Consider the following 27,304-nt stretch of genomic DNA (forward strand, 5'->3'; position numbering starts at 1 on the left):
CGCAGAGGGCATGTCAGTTTATTACTAACACCCCACGTTAATCACATAGTAGACGGTACATTTTTCTCTTGCGAAATATGCTGATGCACAAGAGATAAGCTCACTGGCGGAGTTTCCTGATCCTTGCTGCAACTTGACTTGTAATGCAATATGAGAAAAAAATGCCCTCTGCCAGCATATGCTACTTTTCAGAGGAAAAAAAAAGAGTGCTGCCTATTGTTGAGGTTCCTATTTGCCAGTAGGGGTGATCATCAGTTTCGCGTGTAGAAACAGCGATCGTCCTTCCCCCCACCGCCGCTTTTTTTTTTTTTAAACTTGTAGCAGAAGTGCGGATGTGAGTTGCATATTGATACGGAACAGGCCGCCAGTTTTTTTCAGCAATGCGTGCTTAGGCAATGATCATTTATTGGAGCTATGAATCCAGAGGAGCAGACGGTAACGTGGTTAATATCACTGGGAGTGCTCAGCTCGCCTAAAAAGAATATAGCAGACCCGGAGGAGTTTTTGAAAACATCGCTGAAGGATGGGGTTGTCCTCTGCAAGCTCACGGAGCGTCTCATACCTGGCTTCACGCCCAAGGTGAGTTGTTGATATAAGTTAACTTAAGTCTACAAATGCCAAATGATCGACGGCTCTTGGTGAAAAGTAGGGAGGGGTTTGTTGAAAATGATACGGACAAGAACTTCCCCTGCAGCAGGCCCTTCATTTTGTGTAGCTAGAAACTTGAGCCGTGAAGTTTTAAGCCTGTTTTTTTTTTTCTTCTTTTGTGTCACGCGGAATGCTGCACATGAAAGCAGTAATTCGCGAACTTTCAGATGTGAGATTTCAAGATGTGGTTTCCTGTGAAGCGAAGAAAAAGCGTTCCGCATTCTTGACATGAGTGAGTCGGTGTGGACACCCACCAAAAACAGAACAAATTGTGTAGCAAGAGTGCCTAAAGTATACATATGGACCCCACATGAGTGCCCAAGCAGGGGATTTCACCGGACTCAACTTTTCTTTGCAGCTCTTTTAACGTGTTGAAACACAACGTGAGTGTAACAGATGCTTAGTTTGAGATGACAAAGTTGATAATGATAAATAACAGTTGCAGAAACTGTTCGTCACTTCCTCCTGAAAGGGACGGTTCTTCCCGGTTGTGCGAATTTTTTTTTCCTAGGATGGCGAAGTCATGACCCGTCCTACTCTGCCTCTGATTGGCTGACCGTGATATTCTTGCCCTATTCTTAACCAATTACATTCCTTATACCTAAACCTAACCAACCCAAGCAACGAAGGCAGCGGGGAGTAGCCAATCAGAGGCAGAGGAGGGCGGGTCTTGACTGTGCGACGTCCTCTCTCTAAAAACTAGCTAGAATAATACAGGAAGTAGTAACTTCCAATTGGTATCATTACTTTTTCTGTCTAGAGTGCCACTTTCTTTGAGTGGCTATCACATGTAACTCTGAAAAGAATAATACGGACTTTGCCTAAAATCAACAAAAAAAAGCCAAAGGTCTTCTTCGCGACCTTTTTAATAAGGATTTTATATTGAAAGATATAAAAGTAAGCGGATGTCTGGCTTAAATGTTGCGAGTTTGACACTTCAGTGCCGCTAATGGTTATGTATGCATGAAGGAGACGCAGGAAGACTCCACAGTTATTTTGTAAACTGTAGGTTATCTCATTCGGATCACTACAACAATGTTACTTTACGCCTTTTCATGTGTAGCTTAAATGACAGTATAGCTTCGGTCCGCAGCGTCTGATGAGTGCTTGTGTCAGATGTCTATCTGACATTACTAAGCTGAGGTTTATATATTTATTTCGCGTGTTTGTGTGTATGTGTGTGTGCTCAGTATTGCCAGGATCCGAGAACTGAAGCCGACTGCATTTCCAACATCAGAGAGTTTTTAAGAGGATGCTCGTCCTTGAAAGTGGAGGTAAGTTGCTTCAGTGTTTCTGTCAAGTTTCATGTAGTAACAAACGTGCAATGTTTTGACATGGGCCGACCTTTTTTCTATCATTATCTCATTACTTAGCCTTCTTCTTAGCCCACTGCAGTTTACAGAGAGGACTTACATAGAGCCTACACTCTTGCTTGTGTTGTGATCTGCTTACCCTGCTGGCATATGTTTTCCTCACACGTCCATGTGGAGTGAGCCACATAAACAGGCATGCTGTCAGTCACTCCCACTGAGCAGACAGGAACGAAACTGTTGTCCTCTGTGACTAGTACCTCTGTTGTCAAAACTTAGTTTTCACGGTGTTTACTTCCTTGAAAATTCCCCATCTCTCTTGTGCTGCAGTGACACTGATATTAGTTGGTTGCTGCAGGTTTAAGATTCTCCCCCAAGGCATACACTACTGGCCTGTATCGCCAAGATATCCAGATGTTCGAAAGGGGCAAATGATTTGCAGATGTTGGGAGTGTTCTCTGTCTCTCTGCCAGCCTGTTTTTGACCGCCACACTGGACAGTAATTTCTCCTCCCGCTTTATAAATAATCTTTTCTGGTCTTGAGTCACATCACTTGGTTTCTTTAAACAGCTAATTGAGTCAGCAATCCTGGCTCACTGCAAATTCAAGCGGTTCAATACTTATGCCCAGCTGGCTTGTTATGTCTGGGAGGTCCCCTTGCGCTTTTATCCACCAATCCTGCTGTAGCCCATAATTAGACCTTTTGCGGCCAGCCAGTAGCTCATGGGCAGCAGCTTTTGGAGAGCCACTGTCAAATGTATCAGCCAGGGGATGTCTGTGGTGCTACAGTGAGCCCAGCCCATCCTTTGGTCAGTGATGTGATCATGTTTAGAGAACTTTTTCTCTCTTTTTTTTTTGCCATAGCAAATAGTGCTTGTTTGTCCTGTGACTGTATAAAGAAAGCAGTCATACTGCTTTCACTTCTGCCCTGAGATGCAGAAAGAGGAAGCGTCAATAACTGCTCAAGGCCTCTGATTCTTTCTGCCGCGTTATGAACTGAGTGAGATGATTTGTGTGCTCAGATTTTATATACCACAGTCATTTTAGAGTAGCATGTATTCATGATCATGGTCAATGTTAGTTATCACTTTTACTTTCTGAGGTCAATAATGTGATGTAAGAGTCACTCAATCTTTCATTTTAATTTATTAATACAAATGTTTTTCTCCAGTATTTTCTACTTTTAAAAGTAGTGTTACAAAATCATTACACATAAAGCTAACATTAAATTCTAGCTATTTTTTATGTGCTGAAAAGCAACCTGAGTAAATCTTCGTAGTCATGTATAACCTGAGCTGATCCCATACCTAAAGATGTGATGGTCACACTTGCTTTAACTCTGAATGAGGCCGGACACATCGCATGAGGCTGTACTACTCAAACTCTATATTTAAGATGTTTTATTTAAAATGCGAAACCTTATCTGCTGAAGGAAAGAAGATAGCTGTCTGACTCTGTGTGTGTGTGTGTGTGTGTGTGTGTGTGTGTGTGCGTGTGTGTGTGAGAGAGCATCTGTGTGTGTGCGCAAGTGCACAGCGAATCGCAAATGAGTCTGGCACTGTCCGTTTTATTACAACCCACTAAGTCACAAAATATGGGTCACGCTCAACATGTCAGTTTTTATCTCTGTCTTGTTATAGGCTTATTCAAATCCCTGTGTGTCTTTCATTGTCTGTGTTTGTGTCTCTCTGTTATTTGTGCTGCAGCCTGAATTGAGTGTGTCTCTCTGTCTGTGTGCGATCAGTAGAAATATTTTTAATTCTGACTTGCTGTCTTGTATGAACAGATTTTTTTTGGGAGGGGATTGGTCTGATCTTATCTCTTCCTTTTCCATCCAGGGGTTTGAACCAGAGTGGTTATACACTGGTGAGAACTTTGGCAAGGTCCTGACCACTTTGCTGGCAGTCAACTTTGCTACTCAAGGTAAGAGTTGTGCTGTCACTCCCTGAACTTCCAGGTTCTCATTTTGGGGACTGCTTGATAACAAGGCCACATGATGGTTTTCATCATCCATTCATCTACCAATTGTTTCCTCAAGTAATCAATTATTCGTGAGGTCTGTAAAATTTCAGCCAATTGTGAAAAAATGTCCAATACAAGTTCCCAGAGCCCATGGTGTTGTGTGTTGTCCAGTCATGTGTTCAACAAAATGATGTTGAAAACTTAAGGAGAAATAAGAGCTGCAACATTTAGTTGATTAATCGATTAGTCGATCAACAGAAACGTAATTGCCTATTTTGATAATCGATTTATCGTCATTCTTTAAGAAAAAATGCTAAATCTCTTGTTCCACCCTCTTAAATGTGAATATTTTGATGATTTTTTTGAAGTGATTGACGTTTTTCGCCATTTTTCGACATTTTATACATCAAATGACTAATTTGATTTAATTTAATCCATTTTTTATTTTAATTAAGAAAATAATCAACAGATTAATTGATAATGAAAATAATTGTTAGTTGCAGCTATAGTTGAAATCTGTATATTAGGCTACGTACTGCATGAAATGTTTCTTCAGTGTTCAACCCTCCACTGTCTTTGTGTAAACTTTCCATTAAAGGCACTTTAAATATCGAATACACTCTACATGTAGCTACATATCAGGAGTGGCCAGGTGAGGCTTTTTGCCTTGTGTAAGTACCATGTTGAAGATGGGTGTCGGTCTATGTCCTTTTTCTCTGGTTTTGTACATTGAGCCCTTCTAAATCGTGATTGGGTGTGTTACCCGTGGGCAGCTGGTATGGCAGTGTGTGTTTGTGTCATGCTGGGTGCCATATTTACTCATGTGCATCCATTGCTCAATATATCCTGACTAATATCCTGCTTAGTAGTTTTTTTTTTGTATTTTGTACAGTCAAATTAAGCTCCAGTATATTTATTAATATGAGTTTATCACTTTTAGACAGGCACCCTTTTACTCAAGTGCATGTCTTCAATAAGGACGCAGCATGAAATGGTTCGCAGTGCAGCAGCTCTACAGCAGTTTGGGGCTAACTGCTTTGCTGGAGAGTCCTTGTTTGAGGGCACTGAAAAGTCTCCCTTCAGTTTCCAGCTCACAGCTGCCAGAGAACCACCAACATTAGAATTATTTAGTCAGCGTTCTGAGGCCAATCCGCTGCCTCTGCATGTTACTGAATGCTTGATAATAGATGCATAATGTTCAGAGCTATATGAGAACATTTATTTGTGACATTCCTGTCCTGACTAGTGTGCCTTAGGTTATGCCAGCGTGACAGCGGAGATGAGCTGTAACTAAACATTATTTCCATTATCATTTAACCTGTAAATTATGTGTCTGATTAATATATTAGTCTATAAAATGTCCAACAATAGTGGAAAATGGCCCGAGGTGCAGCAGATCCTCACAATGTTGGAAACAATCTTTTTCCAACACTTTTCTCTGACTTTTGTTAATGCGTAATCAACATCTTGAGTGAGCTTAAATGAAGGGGATGATGTGTGTCACAGTGTGAGATGTGGACCTGAAGTCTTTGTCAGCGCTGGGCTCTTCTGCTTGATATGCAAATCTTTCATAGGCTGGCTATACCCAGCAGCTGTTCAGCGGTCGTCAGAAGTGAACTTGATTTGAAGTGGATTAGTCACAAGTTAGTAGATGTGTTTAAACATAAGAGGCCTCTGTACTTTCACTCGTGACCCTTTTGCCAGCCTTGCTGTGCTTCCCCGCATTATGTGTGTCTGTGAGTGGCTGCACAGCAATTGTGTTTGTTTAGGGTAAATGGTTCGAGCATAGCCTGCATACAAAAACAAGCAACGGTGCTAACCACAGAGCGTAGCAGACAGAAGGGCCTGTTACAGTAGGCTTGTGTGTGTGCATGTGTCTTTATCATATCAGTTAGCCTTCAGTGTGATGCACCCTGATGTCTCAGCATATGGGAACCATCTCCAGGCTGCCTCTCAAGGATTTCATCATCATAACATACAGTACATAGATTCCAGATGATTTGCTGATAAAACAAGATCACGCAAAAAAGTTTTACCATTGCATATTTCACTGCTTGTATATGAAAGTGCTCTTAAGTGTTTATTTTAAGTGTCAATTTAAGTGTCAATTGTATGGCTTCCAAGTTGAACTCCTTATTGGATTTGAATGAGAGGTCATGAAGGCTAAGGGCGCATATTACACAAGAATTAGACAGTGGACCTGGCTGGCATCCAGCTGGCACTTGTTAGGGAGTCTTCACAGAGAGTGTGTTCCTGCTGCCATGTGTCACCAGTCAAGTGAGTGCTGGCAACAAAATTGATACCTCTGTCAGTGCATCTCAAGGCCTGCACTCACAGAGCAAGACAGCTGGCAGCTACTGACCCTAAATCACTGTTCCTCTGCTGCAGCGGCTCAGCGTTGTAGAGAGGTTGGATGTTAGTGACATAAATATGAATTTGATTTTCTCCACAAGTCACTCGCTGGACTGCATTGCAGATCAGAGACAGGGTAGGAGGAAATTATGTTAATATGTGTCAGTTAGTCAGGGTGGACGTATTTGCTAGGACCAAGAAATTGACTGGATCTGTCATCACTGAGATATACTGTATATTACTTATTTATGTATTAGTTTGCATATTATAAAAAAATACATCTTTTTATGAAAGATTTACTGATTTGATATGTACACAAACACAATATTACCCGCATATACTAAGCAATACATGACTTTAAAGTGAGGAAATGCTTGTGAAGGAGAGGTAGGACACTAAGAGTGTATACAAATACTGTATTATCTGAAGACTACATGTTACCTTCCTTTTTTGCAGCTGCTTGGTGTTATTTTGGAGCAGAGTGCCAGTTTTGGTTAAATCAGATGATTCTATCAGGCATTTAAAAAGTGTAGTCTGTGTGTGCGCGCATCTGTTCACTGTCCTAGGGCTGTGCAGAGCAGTGGACCATACTTGCATGAATTATCATCAGGTTGTCAGCCCCTGTGCACCTGCGTCAGTTGTGATGTGTGTGTGTGTGTGTATGTATGTGTGCGTTTTCAAGATGATGTTATGCTGTTCACCTGATGAGGACAAGACCAGAGAGTCGTAAGTTCCAACAGCATTGAAACCTAGATAACGGAGGCTCCGTGTTTCCTCTGTGTGTGTCCATAGACTGTGCTGCTGAGAGGTCATGTTCGCAGTCCGGTGCCTCCTCTCCTAGTCAGTCGACGTCCTCACACACGCTCTCCTCTGCCAAATCCAAAGGTTCTCTGCGTAGACAATCCAAATCAGTGGTATGGTCTCTTCTATATATATCTAGATTTTCTGTCTTTCTGTTTTTTACACTCTTACATGCTTGAAAATATGTTCACCCCCTTTTGCACATTTTTTTTTTACGTTGAATTTGATCAATTTGTGGGTTGCAGTAGTTATTTTACTCAAGAGGACAGGATATTGCATTCCCTTGCACAAAAATATGTTTATAAAGAGAAGCACAAAACATTTTTACTATTTCTGTCTCATGCACACTTTTATAAGGATTTACCCAAATTTAAATGAAAAATGTGCAAGTCAAAAAAGGGGATAGTTATTTTTTTTTCATTGCACTGTATGTATGCACATCCATACGGATATTCTTTCTGATACTCTCAATGATGTTTGACCTGCTCTAACAGGAGATGTCTGAGAACGGTGGGGGTGGGCAGCTGATGGTGAAGGCCCGCTTCAACTTCAAACAGAACAATGAGGACGAGCTGTCGTTCAATAAAGGTGACATGATCCTTGTGACGCGGCAGGAAGAGGGAGGCTGGTGGGAAGGCACACTCAACGGCAAGACGGGTTGGTTCCCCAGCAACTACGTCCGTGAGGTCAAACCCTGCGGTGAGTTCGGGTGCATGATCGTGGGACTTTTGCTAAAAGTTCACTTCAATCTGCTTTTCACAGTATTTTGGGAAGTGAAATGATGGTTTTATAGTAAGGTATGATGATGCCGTTGTTTCTAAATTGTTCAAGAAAAGCTGCTGTCTTTACAACATTGGATCAGTATCTGGATAGTCAACATAAATGTTATCGTTTTGACAATGATTCCGAATTTGTTATCTTAACCTTGTCACTCATCTCATCTACAGAGAAACCAGTGTCTCCTAAAGGAACTCAGCTGACAAAGAACTACTACAGCGTGGTGAGTGAAAGTTTTGCAGAACATAATATATATTGTTTATGGCACTTCACTTACACACTGTGTGTGTTTTCTATACAGTTCGTATTAATGCTTGAAGCAGAAATCCATATATTTTCATCATATATCAGTTTCTTTTATCTCAACTGTATGATGGAGTTTCTCAAAAATGCAGGTTTGCTTGCTAATCGGAGATTTTGGTTGTTTGAAATCAATTGAAATCAATTTCTTTGGTTGATCATTTAGCAGAGTAAAATGAGCTGAGATTATCAAAAACATTTCAGAGCAGGAGAGCAGCATGTCCTCTTGACATATCCGTTTTCTTCTTTTTGTACATTTTATAGAGTTTTCCTGTTTTTAACTTCAACAAATGAGTAACTTCTCTATTTTAAATCACACTTGATCATCACTTGGTTTTCTCACTGTTTAAATGTACTAAAAATACCCAGAATACTGATGTGGAACTAATAAATCATTCAGATTTTTTTTGATTATTAACAAGTTCTCTGTCCTTTCTTGGAATCTGACCACATCAACATTATATATTCTGCTGATCGTGCTGCTTTTGCAGGTGGTACAGGACATCTTGGAACATGAGCGGGAGTTTGTCAAAGAATTACAAACAGTACTGAGTTGCTACCTACGACCCCTGCAAGCCAGCGACAAGTAAGAGCGATGACAAGGAGAAAAGACAAAGCCATTAATATGCAAATCACATATACATCACCAAAATATATCACTTCAGGAAGAGGGGAAATTGGATTACCTGGAAAATCTCTTTGGTTCACTGGATGATCCAAAAATCTTGAATTTGAATGTATTAAAGGTCCAGTGTGTAGAATTTAGTGGCGTCTAGCAGAACAGACTTGACAGAAATTGAATAAAACATTCATAAGCATGTTTTAGTTAGTGTATAATCCCATTAAAAATAAGAATCGTTTTATTTTCATTACTTTAGAATTAGGGCTGGGCAATTAATCAAATTTTATTTTCAATTTCGATTTTGGCTTCCAATGATTATGAAAACAAGATAAGTGAGATAAAATATGCCACATTCCGTTTCGCAATGATGCTCTCATTTTGTCTTGTGTTAAAAGTCCCTTTACAGCGGTGTACTTTTGCCCTTCCCTAAAAGCCCAAACTCACTGTCAGCCAGGCTGTGGCATGTTTAGTTCAGCTCAGGTCATGTGAGCCATTGTTTGTGAAAACCTGGTCAAGTCAGCTGCTGCATGGAGTTTGATGCGCGGCCATCCGTGCTGTTGCTGTACCAGTGCTGGGAGTGGCCATAAAGGACGAGAGTAGTATTTCAGCAATCCTTTCTCACATTTTGTATACCAAATAAAAATTACATTATAATACACACCATATATTAAAAGTCTTTATAGTATTATTATTATTATTATTATTATTATTATTATTATTATTATAAGACATCAAGTTTTTTTTAAAGTTCAATAAATGCATGATGTTTCGGAGGTCAACGAGTAATCGTGTTAAATAATCGTGATCTCAATCTTGACCAAATAATCGTAATTATGATTTTTGTCATAGCTGAGCAGCCCTCCTTAGAATGAACCCTTTATATCTACATAGGGAGCGGGTCTTCTTCCACAGAGCCCACCGTGTTGCACCGCCATGTTTCTATGGTAGCCCAAAATGGACAAACCAAACAGTGGCTCTAGAGAGGGCTTTTTGCATTTTTCACAAGTTTTATGGCCACTGTAGGTTCTTCTACACGCTTGGATGGGGAGGGTGAGGCGTATTTAGTTGGTTTCTCACCACAAGATGGCACTAAATCCTACACACTGGTCCTTTAATTACTATCACTGCTGCTACTATTACTACTACTACTCTCATCTCGAAAAACATCTTCAGGCAAAGGTGTTGATTTATTTACATTGTAATTAATGATAATTCTTTACTTTATTATCAACTTTCTCTCTTCGTGCATATCATAGAACAGTCATTGTCTTCTACGCTTATTCAAAATGTTTCTATCTTCAGACTGAGCAGTGCAGACAGCGCCACCCTGTGTGGAAACCTGGAGGAGATCCTCACCTTCCAGCAAGGCCTGTGTGTTTCTTTGGAGGAATGTACTAAGTAAGTCATTCTGGACTCGGCCCCCTTTGAAAACATCTGTAGTTTGGACAGTAGAATTCAACCCAGTCTTTCTATTGTAATTTAATCATCTCATTGGTTGGACAGGTGCATCTATGTGTGTGTGTTCTGCAAGACATAATTACATGCTTTTAGAGGACAATTCTAGCTTTCATTTATGTTTTAGGTCTGTTGCAAAACTGCACACACACTATACAGTACATTATTGCTATGTGTTCCTCAAGGCACACCATATTTGATTATATCTCTGCAATCATTTCCTTCCTCCCAGACAACCACCTCTTTCTACAAATTTCTTCATGGTAATAAATAATCTTGCAGAGACTTAAAAAATGCTTAAAATGGTACCTTTAAATTGCTTTTTCCAAATTTCAATTTGCACACATTGATTTGAAAAATCTCCATGTCTTTTGGTGTGTTCATGCACTGGTGGTGAAACTCTGACATCAACAACTGTAGGTAACAAATGATTGCCCTGGGGCAAAGAAAATACATTCATGCATCTTAGCAGGTGTGAGACGTTTTGGAAAATGGCTAATCGAAATTTAAAGTGTGTTTTGTGTAATAATTGCCCTTAAATTCTTAAAATATCTTAAACTATATCATTTGAGCTTGAGGCCTTGAAACTTCATATATTTGTCTTAAATGTTATGTTTTGTGGTGCTCTGTTAATCATGAGAAATCAGTCTGGTGTCAAAGTCCTGCATTCTGCCAGGTTTCAAAATTGCAAGAATGGTCTTTTAGTCCACCTGCCAGTAAAAAGGTCTTCAACAGGATAAAACTCACAGACACCCTGAATAATGACAGTTTTTCAGTTTTAGGGAAACGATTCAGTTTATCATCATTACAAACCTTTCTCTTAGTCTCTTTCTGCATCTCTCTCTCTTTTCTTTCCCAAACCCTTTTCCTCTTTCTTCACTCCTACCACCTCTCTGACCTTGTCTTTGTCTCTCTGGCTTTGCAGAGTCCCAGAGGGCCAGCAGCGAGTGGCAGGCTGCTACTTAAACATGATGTGTCAGATCAAGACTCTGTACCTGGCTTACTGCTCCAGCCACCCCTCAGCTGTCTGCATCCTCACTGACCACAGGTCAGCACCTGCACACACAACAGCACAGCACAGCACAGCCACTCACCACCACAACAAAGAAAGGTCTGATTCTGAACCCTGAAGGTATTTCGGAAATTGGGTTGAATAGTGCAAACGTATTGCAGTGTTGTCACATGACAACCGAGTTAACTCATTTAGCTTAATTTTTCAGGCAGAGATTTCTGTATGCGTTACCAAGGTTCTTCCAAAACAGAAACATCTTTCAACATAAAATACTCAGTCTCAATTCAGTGGTTTCCAACCGGGGGGTTTGTATCCCCACAAGGGGTCACAAGATGAACTGAAGGGGTCATGAGATGATTTCCTGGGTAAGAAATAAGAAAAAACTCAATTCTGCTACACAAAACTTTTCTCTAATCTTTGCTTTTTTTCTTGTGAAATTCTGTATAGTTTCACCTCTTCAAGCCTGTAAAAATTATTCAAATTAAACTATCTGAGAAGGGAAAATCAACCTGAACATTCACCCTCACCAGTATAAATAGTTTTGTTTTAAAGGACAGGTTCACAATTTTTCAACTCTGTCTTAAAACAACAGTCAGGTGCCCAAATGAACATTGAAACAGGTTTTCTTGTTGTAATCATTCCTCCTTTTCATACTAGCTATTAGATGATCCCTTCATAATGCACTTGCAATGTAAGTGATGGGGGGCCAAAATCCACAAGATTTCAGTCATCCAAATTATTCAAAGTAGATATCTCTCAACGTTACAGTCTTATTAGTGCCAAAGTCCCTCTTTTTGTTACTATATTTCCACCATAGCTCAAAGGGAATCACTGTCCGAGGAAACACAAAGAAGGAATGTGATGTTTAAAAAGACTATAAATGTGGCAGAGATCCTCTTGATATGACTAACTCAGACTACTGAAGCCTCATATAAGCTTCAGATTAACTTTTAAATACATTGAGAACCAATAATATAACCAATCTAATGACCTCATAAGTTGCATACTTTGTGAATTCATACCCATGTATTCACAGTTGGGTTCTTTTTTTGTTACAAGCTTACATTGGTCTTTGCTGTGGGATTTGTTTGTTTTGTTTGCAGCTGATGAACTGTAGTTTAGCTTTGAGCCACGAGGTGTCAGGCTTCCCATCTGTAAATGACCAGGAGGCTGAACTTAGTCTTGAGCAGATACACTGAACACAGATACAGTTCCTGTTTGCTCCGAGTTCTTCTTCATCGAAGAAACTATTCAAACGTATCATCCTCATTGAGTGGGACCTGTCAATATTTCATAAATCACAGTGAAATAGCAAAATGTCTATGGTGCAGTTAAAATTGTAGAATCTTGAGTGATGTGTGAGGTGTCTTGTCAGGTCCTACTATTGTGAGCTGCAGAAAAGGTTGAATTACACACAGGAAGCCATCTGTTGACAGGATATATAGACTTGTGGTTATGTTGACAGGCAAGCAAAGCACTTTTTCACAGTAAGCACATTTGAGTTTCAGTTGCAGGACTCTTTCTGTGACATTGACATTTACCCAATGACACCAGTTACTACAGGATACTGTATGATTGCAGTTTTGGATCACGGAAACTCATGAATGGTTTTACTTTCAAAGTACATTGGCAAGTTTGCAGTGAATTCAATGTGTCGCAGTTGAGAGCAAAAGTACAAAATAGAAATTCAAGACATTGTGCTGCCTTTTAAACTTTCAATGCTATTACAGTTGCTTGTGGTCCAGGTGTGATATACTGTGTGTTTTTCACAGTCATCACAGTATGAGTGAGCCCCACAATACTAAGTAATACTGTAACCTGTAAAAGTGGTTTCTTGTTAGGGCTGTTTTTAAGGTTTCATTAGAAAATGGTTTGAGTTTAATTTCATGACTTGACCTGACCTGACCTTTAAAAGACCTGAGAGTTGCAGCAGACCTGCAGTTTTCTTGGAGTTTGTTCAGATATGTGGTGCATAAAAACTGAATGCTGCTTCTCCAGGATTAGTTTTGACTTTGGGAACAGAAAGCAGACCTGTCCCAGACGACCTGAGAGGTAGATAGAGGTGAGGAGGTGAATGATGGATAGTTAGGTAGATAGGAGGTGGATAATTCATAATGTAGCAGAAAATCAGAAATGTATTTTGGCCCTAAACCATTCAGTGCTTTATAAACCAGTATTTTGAATTCTTTGACAGACAGAAAGCCAGTGTAAAGATCTGAGAACTGGAGTTATGTGATCCACTTTCTTGGTCTTAGTGAGGACTCGAGCAGCAGCTTTCTGAGTCAGCTACAACTATCTGATCGATTTCTTAGAGAGACGTCGTTACAATAGTCGAGTCTACTGAAGATAAATGTATGGACATGTTTTTTCAAATCCTGCTGAAACATAAGTCCTTTAATCCTTATATAATATTATATATTCTTAAGTTGATAGTTGGCTGACTTTGTCAGTTTTAATGTGACTGTTGAAATTCAGGTCAGAGTCCATGACTGCACCAAGATTTCTGGCTTGGTTTGTGGTTTTTAACATTACTGATTGAAGCTGAGTACTGACTTTTAATCATTCTTCCTTGGCTCCAATAACAATTACTTCAGTTTTATCTCTGTTTAATTGAAGAAAATTGTGGCACATCCAATTGTTGATTTGTTCAATGCACTTGTATTGGACCATAGTCCGCATAATCAGTTTGCATAATCTGAGCCAATGGGAGTATGTAGATTTTGAACAGAAGAGGCCCCAGAGTGGAGCCCCGGGGGAACTCTGCATGTCATTTGTATCTGCTCAGATATGTAATTACCTATAGACACAAAGTAGTCCCTGTTCTTTGAGTAGGATTCAAACCAATTTAGTGCTGTAGTCCAGTCATCATTTTCATTTACATCTTTTTATTATGGGCCAAATAATCAATATAAAATATACCATGATATGGTCTCTTGCTAGGCTCATACTCTGCATTTTATTACTCAGTAAATTGATTATTAAACATTACTTTTTAAATTATTATTTTTTTTAGTTTTAGGATACATTTTACACTTAACCTACATGGATAACATAATGTTTAATGAATTACTCTCTTGTACTATAGAGCATATGCCAAAATTGACGTCATAGAACAACCATCTTTATTGTATGCAAAATACAGGAATCCCAGCCCAGGAAGGGTACCATCCAATGTTGAAATGGAATTTTAACTCACAGACATATTAAGTGAAAGTCATGAACTTTATATTGAGGCAAATTTTCAATTTACTCTGAATGTTAATAGGGGGGAATTATTAAATAATGGTTATGGTGGCACTAGTGATTTCCTGGTACCATCAAGTCCTCATGTTGTCTAAAATTTGCCTCTTTGAAGTGCCCTTTAACCTTGAAGTCATTATTTTTAACTGTGCATAAAGAAGTGTGTGTTTGTGCATGTTTAACAGTGAGGAACTAGACAAGTTTATGGAGAGCCAGGGAGCCAGCGTGCCAGGGATCCTGACCCTGACCACCAGTCTCAGTAAACCCTTCATGAGGCTGGACAAGTACCCCACACTGCTGCAGGAGCTGGAGAGACACGTGGAGGTACAGGACAAAGTGTCTAAAGTTATACTGAAATAATATTTGATTTAAATATATTTCTTAAATGATCAATAATAATAATAATGTAATATACATACTGTATGTTTGTCCCTACATTATGGACAGCTCTTAACTATTACTGTAACTTTATTTATCTCTAATAAATGAGCAGTAATATCTAGCAGTGTATATAAATGTTAAGTTAAAAACTGAAAATGAAATGAGTCGTAAGCCCTTTCAATTCCTGACTTCCTCTGTATATCACAGTATATCTAGTATGTGCACTTGCTTTAACATTTAGAGGACTCTATTCAGGAAGCTACGTTTTATCTGATGTGTTCTATATTTCTACCACAGGAAGCCCATCCAGACTTTGCTGATATTGTAAAGGCAACAGCTGGATTTAGGAGCCTAGTGGTAAGTCTGGGATGTCCAGGGGGGCTCTGCATGCTTAAACTACACTCAAACTATATCAGCTTTGTTAATCTCTGTGAGGGATTAGGCTGAGTTAAACAGCATGTAAGCCTGTCATGTCAATTCTCAATTATTGGATTGTAAATCCACTGGATTTTTGTTGTCATTTATTTATTTATTTACCTGAAGAAATTCAAGACTCTGTTTTGTGTCAAAGTTAATGTATGGTATTCTACTGATTTTGTTGGTTTTTCATGTTATTTTCGACAGACTTATTTGTTTAGAGTTTGACAGTTTTATGATTGGGCAGTTGTAGTGAGGTGGGGCGGGGAAATAATGAACATGTCTGAGCTTTTCTCTGCTACATGTTTGGTGATTATGTTGTTCCAACAGTGGGTGTGAACTGAAATGCCATTTTAGAAAAGAAGGATTAGAAACAAGCAACCACATTGTGTACCTCAGTGAGCATCACTGTGAGACACAATTTCCCCGGTATAGCTCCGAGTTCTTTGTAAGAATAGATGTGGTGACTCACACATGTCTCTTTAGCACAACTACTGCACAAGAAAGCGGGAAAAAAACATGTCTCATAGTACCGACTATTGTAATTTGCAAGTCTGATTTTCTTTGTGTGTTCTGATTGTGTGGTTGGGTGGGCAGGCACTTAAGAAATGCCAGTTATATCTCTGCTTTACTCCTGCAGATTGTCTTTTTTGTTTGTAATGTGCAATGGAAAATGACATATGTTGCATTGTCATTTTTCTGGTCTAAAGAGGGAGAACCCCTAGCAAGCACCTGAAAATGTTCTATTTAATGTTGCAGGTTACTCCTTTATACCTATGAAAAAGATGTTAAAAATAGAACTAACTTAAGTAAATGGTATCCACACTGGAAAAAAATGTTCTCTGCCACTCATTACTAAATATTTCTAAAGGGCAAGAGACCATGCTATACTTACTTTTACAATTAAGCAACCACCATTTTTTTTTAAGAGTTGGTGTCAATTTTTTTAGATTATGGAGTTTGGAAATCAAATCTAGAAACTGATATGAAAAGCAATAATATTTGTGAAAAGCTGCACTCTGTATCTAAATAATTTTAATGAATTATTATGACACATTTTTTTCATCTTCACTGAATGATGTGTATATTTGCACATGTTTAGACGCAATGCCAGGACCTGCGGAAGCGCAAGAACCTGGAGCTCCAGATCTTGTCAGAACCAGTGCGTGGCTGGGAGGGAGACAGCATGAAGAGCCTGGGTCACGTGGCCTACATGTCCCAGGTCCATGTGAAAAATGGGTCCAGTGAGGTGAGAGACAAAGTGAGGAGACAGCTGATGGAATAAGATTTTGAGGTTAAAGGGGAGGGAGGAATGTAGCCCAGAATGACTTGATAACCAACACCAACTGCCATTTCTTTATTTAATTGTGAGGATTTAGCCGTTTTAGTGAAAGCTGCAGATAAGAGTCCCCAGGGTTCCGTCCAGTCGAAGAGAATAGATAAGCTTTGCAGAAAGGGAAACTGTTAAAGGAATTATTGCATTACTAAGCACAAAACGTGACTCAATATGTGCTGAGAATGATCGAAAAGGACGTCTTTGTGATTCATTTCCATTTCCATGTGTAAAAGACTGGAATAGTTTATAAGTCATTTCTTGTAACATTAAATTAATCATGTCCCCTTTTTTAAATTAAAGCCTGCCGGGCCCCTCCCCTACTCTCCTATAACAAACATTAGCAGTTAGTCATAACTCCAGTGTAAAAAAAATAAATAAATAAATAAAAATGCATTGCCAGTTTTTGTCCTAAAGTTTAGCCTGCAATTCAGACAGCTGCATTGACCTTCATTGGATCAAGACACATGCAATAAATTTTCTGTTCTTCTGTGTCCATATCCTGAGATAAGTGACGCCGTCACCCATCAGCTTTATATTGCATAATATGTGCTAGATTCAGAATGCATTGTGGTGGTTGATGCAGGTGAACAAACGGAGGAAGTGTGAACAACAACATTCTACCTCGAGCTGAAGTGCTCTAGATTTATTTGACTAATGTGAAATCTCACCAACACAAATTAAGGGCGCTGATGTTATCTTAAATTTGAAATACATTGATGTCTTATAATTTCTAAAAGATATAAAGGGTTAATCATTTCCTAAATGTGTCAAATGTGTATCTATAAATCTTGTGTGGTAATTCAGTATTCCCTTTTTAAGTGTCAAAACAGAAACATATGTAGGCCATAAGCAAACTGAAAAGCAAACTGATCTTTTTTGTTTGGTTTCTGTGTAGGGGTCGACTTTGAGTCGGTGGTTGGAAGAAAGCCCAAGATAGAGATTTGGATTCAGCCTCTTTTAATTACTGCCAACCACTTTCCAACCACCATACCAGTCACTATATTTGTTGCGCAACTCAACCTTCATGTCAGCCAGTCTCGTTTTCCATTCATATCACAAGCAACAGTTCTGCCAAACCAGTATCTCGTTAATAACTCGTGTCAGTTCTATCGCTAGTTTCGTATCAGTAGGTTGGGCGTAAACAAGAACAATGGCTATTTAAGGAACTTGTTGCAATACATGTATGCAAAAACTGTATGTCCTTTTATAGATCACTTTGGAACCAAAACTTTTATGTGTCTCTTGCAGGAAAAAGAGGAGCGCTACCTAATGCTTTTCCCTAATGTATTAGTAATGCTCTCTGCCAGTCCCCGGATGAGCGGTTTTATTTATCAGGTGAGCTACTGCATATAAAGTATGTCCTCTACAGCAGTCCTCAATTGGCTTGGGTTAGCCAAATTACAAAAAAACAACATATTTTCTCAGTTATCTCCAGAAGAATCTAGACACAGACTGAATTAAGGTCATGTTTTCACAGGCCTGAGATATCTGTGAGATTTCTGTTGCAGCCTCAGTGCAGTGGCGGTGAATAGAATTTCATTTGTGGTACTCAAAACAAAAAATGTTAACAGCAACATTTAATATTTAAATCATTATCATCAATTGTATTTGGGTAGTGGCAGAAATCTCAGAGGCCTATATCTCAAAACCTGGGCAAATAAAATAAAAAATATCTGCATTGCTAGATATTACTGGAGGTTTAAGCAAGAGAATATATTTACATGGTGAATCTACCTTTTAATTAGTTATATTTCCATTTTTCTCATTTTAATTTTTATGGACACATAATTCCAATTCACTTCATTGATTTCAGGTGATAATGAGATAAGATATATATATATATATATATATATATATATATATATATATATATATATGACATAGTGTCTTATTTTGTGTCTTATTTTGTCTCCCATTTGTTCCTCCCATCCAGGGAAGACTGCCACTGACAGGCACCACAGTAACAAGACATGTGGAAGAAGCAGACAATGTCCACTATGCCTTTGACATCACAGGTTTGTATCCAAATCTCTGGAGAACATTAACACCCTTCTTTAGTTGGCATTAATATTAAGTTAGAGCAGGACTGTATTTTTAAAACTCTGAAGTTTCTCACAGTTGTTGATCTGATCTCAGCTAACTAATTCATATGACAGAGCTGTAGAATATTCATGTGGGTGTCTGCACACTGTCCATAAAAGGATATCAAGCTTGCCCCACTTTTTCTAAAAAAAGGCATTTGCAACAGATATCAAATCAGATAAAGCATTTGATTCAGATAATCCAGTAAATGTGAAGTCTTAAATTAGCAATTTCTTGATGCCCACAGAAGGAAATAAAAGTCTCCTACACGACATAATCTCCAAAACATGTTGCTTCACATATCTTAGACACATCTCATTATTTTGGACACCCTTGTGTCAAACCAGGGCAACAGGTTTGACAATGTGAAGTTTGTTTTTAATCACATATTTGTTGCTATCACACTGTATGAAATGCTACATTTTGGGGGGAATATGAACTACAGTAGACCTAGATAAACCCTATTATCACTGAGAATGACAACTGCATTCCTTGTATTTATTGTTCGAGTAGGCCATATATAACTTTCACTGAAGGAAGTGTGTGTGTTTGTTTCTGTGCTGCAGGAAGCATGATCGAACGTATTACAGTGTTCTGCAGTAGTGCCCAGGAGTTACAGGAATGGCTCGAGCACCTTCAGCCCTTTACCAAAGGAGGCAGCCCTGCAAGCACCATCTTAAAGGTTCGGACGATCACATACACACACTTTGCACAAATACATGTTTACTGTATGTAGTCATAACAATACCAAAAGTGAACCTTGCACCTCGCTTAAGTGTTAAAAACCTTTAAAGACGAGACAGACATGAAAACCATTAGACTCAGCGTGTATCACCCATCTGAAACTCACACATTTCTTTGTCTTGTTTTCTTTGATGGCCCCATGTAGACAGTAGAAGGCAAGCCGCTGAGTATGGTCGGAACCCCCACTCACCTGTCCCACCTGGGCAGCCTCAGCGCCATTAGTCGTGGCCCCCTTGAACCACCAAAGATCAGCAAGCCCTGGTCCCTCAGCTGTCTGCGTCCTGCGCCTCCCCTCAAACCCTCAGCTGCATTGGGATACAAAGAGGTGGGAACTTCTAGAGCCATGCAAGCAAACCCACACGACTTTGATATGCATCTCATACACAGTCTTGCAGTGCATTGTTGTGTCGTAAACCACAAAAAGTCCCACACTACAATCCCACTCTGTCCCCCTTTTCAATCTCTACTTTTCAGACCTGCAGTATGCAGACAACGCTTCACACCTATCATGCAAATACAGTACACCAACAAAATTTACATGCATAACTCCATAACTCATTAATTGGACTACACATACTCTTCAGTAAAATATAAAAAAATATGCAAGTACTCAAAAGGATGAGATTAGATTATCTGGTCCAACCTGATCTCGAGATAGTTTTTGAAAAGCCCCAATTAGCTACACAACACGGGCTTTCAAAACAACAGGAAAAGCCTTTACATATATAGATGAGTGTTTTGCAAAATGCGTAGGCTAGCTAGATAAAGTGCATGGTGATTGTGAAAGGCAGTGACAAACAGTATAACAGAATTATGCAGTTAATAAAATATAGTTAGAAGAGCTGGAGGTGTGGCTGAAACATGACAGGATATGATATTTTTCGGAGGAAGTTAATTACAACAATGGCAGCATAATCACCAAGTCTGATGGGCATGTGCTAGGTGTTAAAAGCTACTGGTGCTCGATGAATGTCATGATGCTAAATCTGTGGTTCTTGTGGGCGGCAGAATCTTTCACACAATTATCAGTCAGCACTTTAAAACTTTCGGTTATCAGGAACTCCCACAGTCTGGTGATGTGTTGTTTTTTGCATATGCATGTATAGTAGTGTCAATAAGTCACCTGAAAATGCGTGACACCTTGCGTCTCTGTAGTTCTTTGGCACTAAATACATAAAATACATTAACTCATTCCTGTCCACTGTGAGGACAGAAACAAGCAAGTGTGGATCTGTCTGGGTCTTTTTCTCTGCTGTGCATAGTCTTGCATAACTTTCTTTTCACCAATTTTCCCATTTCTCCAAATATCTTTCTTTTTTATTTACATGAAATAATCAACCTATTCTGCAAAAAACAAAGAACAGGGGAAGGGCGAACGAGGTGTAAAAATGTTCACCGTTAACTCTCTATCACATCCTTTTCTTATCGTATTTTTCATGCACATTTCCCCTTTTTCTCTCTTTTTTTCATCCTGCCTTCTGTAGAGGATGTCTTATATCATGAAGGTAAGGTTAGATCTCAAGTCTGTTTCTGTTGTGTGTGTGGTAAAGGATGTGGGGTTGGGGGTTGGGATGGGTTTGCCTGTGTGTGTGTATGTGTGTGTGTGTGTGTGTGTGTGTGCGCGTGTGTGTGTATGTGTGTGTGTTTGCTCCAGTGTTGAGCTGGCATGCCATTGCTCTGTTTGCTTCACTCCTCCCTCATAGTCATCCGTTGGTTTCCTGTTTTCTGTGGCCCTGCGTGTCTGCTGTTTTTTTTCTTATTCCCTGTACTGAGTCAAGGTATGGTATCATTTTCTAATAAAGAGGCCTCCTCGTGCAACAGTATAATTTCTGTCATGTGACCTGTTTTTGGAAATCTAGACACAGAGTGAAGTCCTCTGAGAACCTTGATGTCTACTTATAAGTTGATTTTATGTTGCATGAGAACCTGCAATAATGGTGTACAATTTTAACTTCTCATCGTCCACTTTAATCAATCGCCAAGTGAAACTACAAATGAATGCTAACGGTCCTCTGTGTCTGCTGGATGTGTAGGTAATTGTTAAACACTCGAGCCATAATGGCAACTTAAAGCAATATTATATAATGGTTGTGTGTCTTCAAGCTTCTTGTGAAGTTCTTTAGTTCGCAACTGGCTGCAACAATAAATTATGCAGCTTTAAAGTGATGTAAATATCTCAGCGCACGGTGCACTTCGATTGATGTAGCAGGTGTACGACATGAAACGCAGCCAGTCATAGCACCAAATTAGCAGCATTCTACTGAGTCCCCAAAACACCGACCCGATGAGGGGAAAAAAACCTCAGTACATCTCTGGAAAATGCTACCTCACCAGTGCAGAAGTACACCTTGAGCTCTGCGCCTACGTTAAAGGGAATCCCTTGGCCCATTTAAAGGTTTTATGGTTTCCAGAGACATGATGCAGTCAGTTATTCCTCCTGATTCCTATAAAAGAGTTTTATGCATCACTATCATCATCACCATATGGGGTGACGTTTAGGAGTCTGTGGTAAAATTTCAGGATGCCGCATAAATGGGTTTACTATCAGGTTTGCTAATGCGTGTTGGAGTAAGCTGCTCCGTTCCAGCTTAGAGCACAAGGCAGGTGACATAATGTAAAGTATTTTAAGAGAAAAGGTGAAAGTCACAAGTTAGCACCTTTCCTCTGCACTGGTTCAAGCAGATTAGCACTGACTAAACTGTTTCTTTTTGTAAGCAGTAAGTGTTCACACCTCCACTTTTACTGTGCACAAAGACGAAACTAGCATTACGCTTATTTTGAGACCCAAAACCAATCCAGGAGCAAAAAAAAAAAAAAAAAATCATTCATAATTCATCATTTGTAAAACCACAGATTGTAAAATATTATAACACCTCAACTTACCATGGCTTTGTGAACAGTGTATTTCCCAGTTAAATCTTGAACATTTTAAGTATTTTTGCTCCTGCCCTGACTGCGGTTGTAGTGGTTGATAACATGTCTTTGATGAAACCAGCTTACAAAATGTGAAAATCATTTTTACTTTGTGTAGAGGTGGTAGGCAGGATACATACTGTCACCTGGCTGTTTGGTCACAGTCATCACCACACGCTTGCTGCCTTGTCCGTTGATGGAATTTTGTTCTTTGTTGTTTTTGTTTGTTAAGGGATACGCGTCCCTGTAAGCTTTTGCATACTGTTTGGTTTGGAGCCTTGGCTTTACAGGTGTGTGTAGCAGTCTGTGCGAGCGTGTGTGTGCGCGAGTGAGTGTGCGCGCAGAGAGAAATACTAAATTAAATATCTCACTCCATCAGGACTCCAGCAAGAGTCCGCGACCTATGAAGAAGTTCCTGCCAGGCAACAGGAAGAAAGAGCGGAAGCCATCTGATGACGAGGTTCAAACAAGGAAAAGTAGGAGTTTTGTCTCACTATAGAATTAAGTATAATGAAAGGCATAAAAAAAATGGCCCAATATTGTCTTTTGATATTAAAAGTGCGGAATTTGTTCTTGATGATTGTGTCCTGCACCTTCCCTTAAAAAAAAAAAACCCAGGAATGTGTGTGACACCATGACACCGTCTGCTGAATTAAACCTTTAAGTGTGTATTTATTGTAATGCTAATCTCTGGTTTTGATAGGCACGGCTGCGCTGGAGGAGGATGCCCAGATACTGAGGGTGATTGAGGCGTACTGCACAGGAGCCAGCCTGCACCAGACTACCACAGGTTTGTGTTTGTGGAGAAATTATTCTTTATCTACTACCTTCCTAGATTGTACATTCATCTTCAACAGCTCATATAGCCATGAATCAAGTTTTTCCATTAATTTGTGTGTGTGTGTGTCTATGCAGCGGTGCGGAAAGAGTGCGTGCCTCAGGTGCTTCTGCCAGAGGAAGAGAAGATCATTGTGGAGGAGATGAAGAGCAACGGGCAGACAGTTATTGAGGAAAAGTAAGCACATGATTACTTTGGGAAATAGGTTTTTACACTGCTGTCGTGCTAACAGTGACATGCAGGGCTTTGCTGTTAATTGTATTTGGATCTTGGGTCTCTCTGTAATTAGATTCAGAAATATAATATTGATCCCATTCAAGCTGTTGAGACATGAATCTTCCCACAGAATTACCTTGAGTTGGGAGGCCAGTGTAACCTTTGGCCATTTTCTTGTAGACTCCACCCTCTGTAGCCGCATACTAATAATTTTCTTTTTTTTTCTTTCAGGAGCCTGGTTGATGCGGTGTATGCTTTAAAGGATGAGGTTCATGAACTGAAAAAGGTAATTGTTACTTTTATGTATTGAATGTGATCAGGAGTATTCAGCTACACTGTATGTGCAGACATGTTAGTACACGCTAGTTTTGTATTGTTCTTCTTTATGTCCTATTTTTGAGTGCAAATGTGGTTAAATGTACTAACCATTGACCAACACTGATTTTTTTTAGGCCAACACCAATATTTGATACAAGAGTGTCTCATGTCTCTTATCAGAAAATATCAGTTTATGTTAATTTTGTTTTATGTGAACAGATAGCATGTTTGGATAAAACTATGAGTAAAAAAAAAAAAGTTAACAGTTGAACAATAGACTTTACGTGTAGATATAACATTAAGGTCAATTTTGATGACTAAATGTGATTAATGTTTTAATTATTTTAAGGAATAGCTATAGATAAATGAGACTAGCATGTCTCCTGTGAGGCTGTACTTGGGCACTCGATGCTTTGAGCTTAATGCTAACATTGCTAACAGCGCGCTAACATGCTTACAATGACAACGCTAACATGCTGATATCAAGCAGCTATAATGTTCATCATATTCACCCATCTTAGTTTAGTAAGTTAACATTAGCTAACATTTGTAGTTTTGCAGGTATTTGGTCTAAAGTAAAATTTTGACCTGATGATGTTGCTAAATAAAAAGCCAATCCATCCAATAGTTGTTGACATATTTCAATCTGGACCAAAGTCGGGGACTGACCGACACACCGACATTGCCATCCTGAGAGTCTTGATGCTAGCATTATTAAACTTCAAATGAGGAGAAAATAAGTCAAATATACTTTAAAAAGGTGTCCAATAAGGCAATTATTACTGAAGTTTACTGCTCTGAAATTTCTTTTTCATATTATGCCAACATACATGCTGATACAAATATATCGATCTATGATAACCAATATCCACCAATATCAGCTTGGCAATGTATCAGTCAGACTCCAGAATGCATATTTGAGTTTATGCAGACAGGAAGAGTCACACAGTTCTTGAATACCGTTGTCGCCTGTATGTTTTTACAGGAGAATAAGTGGATGAAACAGTTTCTGGAGGAGGAGCAGAAGTCTCGTAAGGAGCTGGAGAGAGTGGTCAAAAAACTGACCAAGCAGAAGAATGATTGTACTTGGGATGACAGCAGCCACTGAACACATCCACACAATCATCCTCATCCTAGTGCGGCTGTGTGTGTGTATGGGTACATTTATGTAAGCATGCTTGTGAAGGGACAGGAAGGGTGTGTGTGTGTGTGTGTGTGTGTGTGTGTGTGTGGGGGTGTTTGTTTGTTTGTTTGTTTATCTGTCTATGTTGTGTCTCCATATTTCAATCACACATAGCAGAGTTAGACTCCATTTCTGACAATGATGCTTGGACTTTCTTCACTTCAAGTGCTGGAACTTGATTTGACATCATGATCAAATCTAATCTGTCTTCCTGATCCAGCCCCAACTCAGCTAAACCAAGACTGATGGAGTGGGATGCTTCAAACATATTGCCTCTTGGCGACTGGCACTGTGAACACTCCCCAGAAAATGGAACAAGTTTGGACAAGTAAAAAGGACAAAACAAGTCCTCCGTCGCTTCTCGTGCTTCAGCTGGAAATAGAAAAGGAGTTTGAAGCCATCAAGTTCAATAGGTGTTCTCTTGCATGCACTTCTGTCACCAAGGGGACTATTTTCTTCTCTTCACATCATGTCATCGTCATATTTTATTTGTCACAAGGAATCCCCAGTGGGAAACAAATTTTTTGAGCTTTCCTAGGCATGTGTGATTGGCATTTTTGTAACATTCAAAACTTCATATCACAACTTTCCCAGCTGTTTTGTTGGCGTTTAAGCAAGTCAAACAGGTTAGCTCACCATGCTACATTCAGTTGTTTCCAAATGCAGCCCTTGACTGTTTATTTAAAAACTGCATGAATGTACAGTGTTTCTACAGTATGAATTTTGCATCAGAAATGTGATAATCACGATATTCAGATATATAGTCCAAAGCTATCAGGGATGCAGCTGCATAATAAAATAGAAAAGGCTTAACTATGTATCATTTATTATACAGAGTATGTGAATAATGACAAAGATGTCACTCCTTCTCTTCTTACTAAAATATACTCAAAAATAATTTTAACATTAATTACATAGCCTTGCTGTATTTTGGATTTTAAAAGATCTTCTTTATTTATTGTTCATCAAAGCATTTAATTGTGGTGTTAGCCTTATAGATATAATTTGCTGCCTTTACATTAGCCCTGTGTGGAATTTTATTAAATTACACTTATGTGTAAAAGCAGAAAAAATATCCTTGTTTTGGCCAAGGGGAAATAGACATTTTTTCTAATCATAAAAGAGGAAAAAATGACTTAAAGAATTGTAGAGAAGTCAGAGGCCTCTGTGGCCTTCCTGCAGAGCTGACGGAGCCAGACTGAAGAAATAAAAAGAGAGAGATTTATTTGTGGGTGTAGAGTAGAGCTCAAGTGCCTCCCGAAGGGGTCGATAAACTTAAGTGAGTTGAAGACCAGACTGGGACTAAATGCATGACATATTGAAAGTGTCACTGGTGGTTTGTTGTAATATTTCAACAGAAAATGGCTCAAGCTAAATGGGTATATATATCGGGTCTGAAAAACACACCGGGCTTTACGTGCTATTCAAGGTGCAGCCTCTTTCCAAGGACCCGCAGCGGTACATTTCCTCATGAGGTTGAGTGTGTGCACTGTCAACACTGTTATTTACTCTCGCTGCACTGCAGAGCAGCAGTGGATGCTATTGAAATGCAATAAGTGACGGCTTTACTGACAGACCAGCGGGTTGGTCATTGTAGAGAAATTGCAATAATGATGACATTAACCCATTTTATTAACCAAAATAGACCAGGCCATGTGATTCAGCCGCCACAAAGTTAGTCTACTCATTGTAATCTATTTGCCTTTATTTAATCAATACTTTTGATATTGAATGTTATATAACAAGGTCCCAATTTTCATCACAAATTATCCAAAATGTAATAATAACACAGTACTGTACAATCCCTGTTTTCTTGTGCACCTTCTCACAGGGAGGTCAGAGCACTGTGTAGGGTACAAGGCAGCACCAGTTGATCTGCAGCAGAGTCAGTGTCTTGCTCAAGGGCACTGCAGCAAAATAAGCGCTTGCTCAGGTGCCGGAGCTGATCTTTAATAGTTATTTCTGGCAGCCAGATTCTTTCCAGCATTACAGAGAGTCTGCTTCCTGTACAGATGTGTAACTCTGTTTCATCATATGTTATATATTAAGATCAACATTATTGCTGTCCCTGTATTTTTGAATTGTCTTTATCACGTATCATATACTGTAGTTTTCAATTCCCAATAGCCTCAGTAAGCGCTTACTGGTGGGAGGGGGTTGAATTCCAGTTTCATTTTGTTTATCTGAAATCACATCTCCAGACCACTGTGTGTATTGTTTTTTTGAAAGGTTGTTCTATGCAATTATTGTTGTTGCAAGTATTGTAATGCTTTTTTTTCTAGACACTCTGTACTTTATGTTTGGTATGGTCGTTCTTTTATTAAAAATTTAATATAATAAGTGTCGTTTTTGCCTGACATCAATTTCATCACACCATTTAAGAAATGGAAATCTCCA

The 27,304-nt window shown here is 39.2% G+C and overlaps 1 protein-coding gene across 4 annotated transcripts; it reads left to right on the forward strand.

Annotated features, from left to right (window-relative positions):
• The first annotated feature begins 275 nt into the window (after positions 1 to 275).
• Positions 276 to 27,244, forward strand: arhgef6 (Rac/Cdc42 guanine nucleotide exchange factor (GEF) 6). Of its 4 annotated transcripts, none has more exons than XM_044363509.1 (22): positions 276 to 579; positions 1,839 to 1,922; positions 3,797 to 3,881; positions 7,065 to 7,186; positions 7,568 to 7,772; positions 8,021 to 8,073; positions 8,642 to 8,736; positions 10,075 to 10,170; positions 11,153 to 11,275; positions 14,665 to 14,803; positions 15,158 to 15,217; positions 16,380 to 16,538; positions 17,862 to 17,948; positions 18,547 to 18,628; positions 19,262 to 19,377; positions 19,585 to 19,764; positions 20,924 to 20,944; positions 22,732 to 22,828; positions 23,056 to 23,142; positions 23,268 to 23,367; positions 23,638 to 23,692; positions 24,710 to 27,244. In XM_044363509.1, the coding sequence occupies exons 1-22, from the start codon at positions 415 to 417 to the stop codon at positions 24,830 to 24,832; spliced, it is 2,334 nt and encodes a 777-aa protein (XP_044219444.1). In that variant the 5' UTR covers positions 276 to 414; the 3' UTR covers positions 24,833 to 27,244. The 4 variants fall into 4 exon arrangements, with proteins under 4 accessions (XP_044219444.1, XP_044219446.1, XP_044219445.1 ...); XM_044363510.1 differs by having other exon boundaries at positions 277 to 579; positions 16,380 to 16,526; XM_044363511.1 differs by lacking the exon at positions 20,924 to 20,944.
• The last annotated feature ends 60 nt before the right edge of the window (positions 27,245 to 27,304 follow it).

This window comes from Thunnus albacares, chromosome 10 (assembly GCF_914725855.1).
Source record: "Thunnus albacares chromosome 10, fThuAlb1.1, whole genome shotgun sequence".
NCBI classification, from domain to species: domain Eukaryota; kingdom Metazoa; phylum Chordata; class Actinopteri; order Scombriformes; family Scombridae; genus Thunnus; species Thunnus albacares.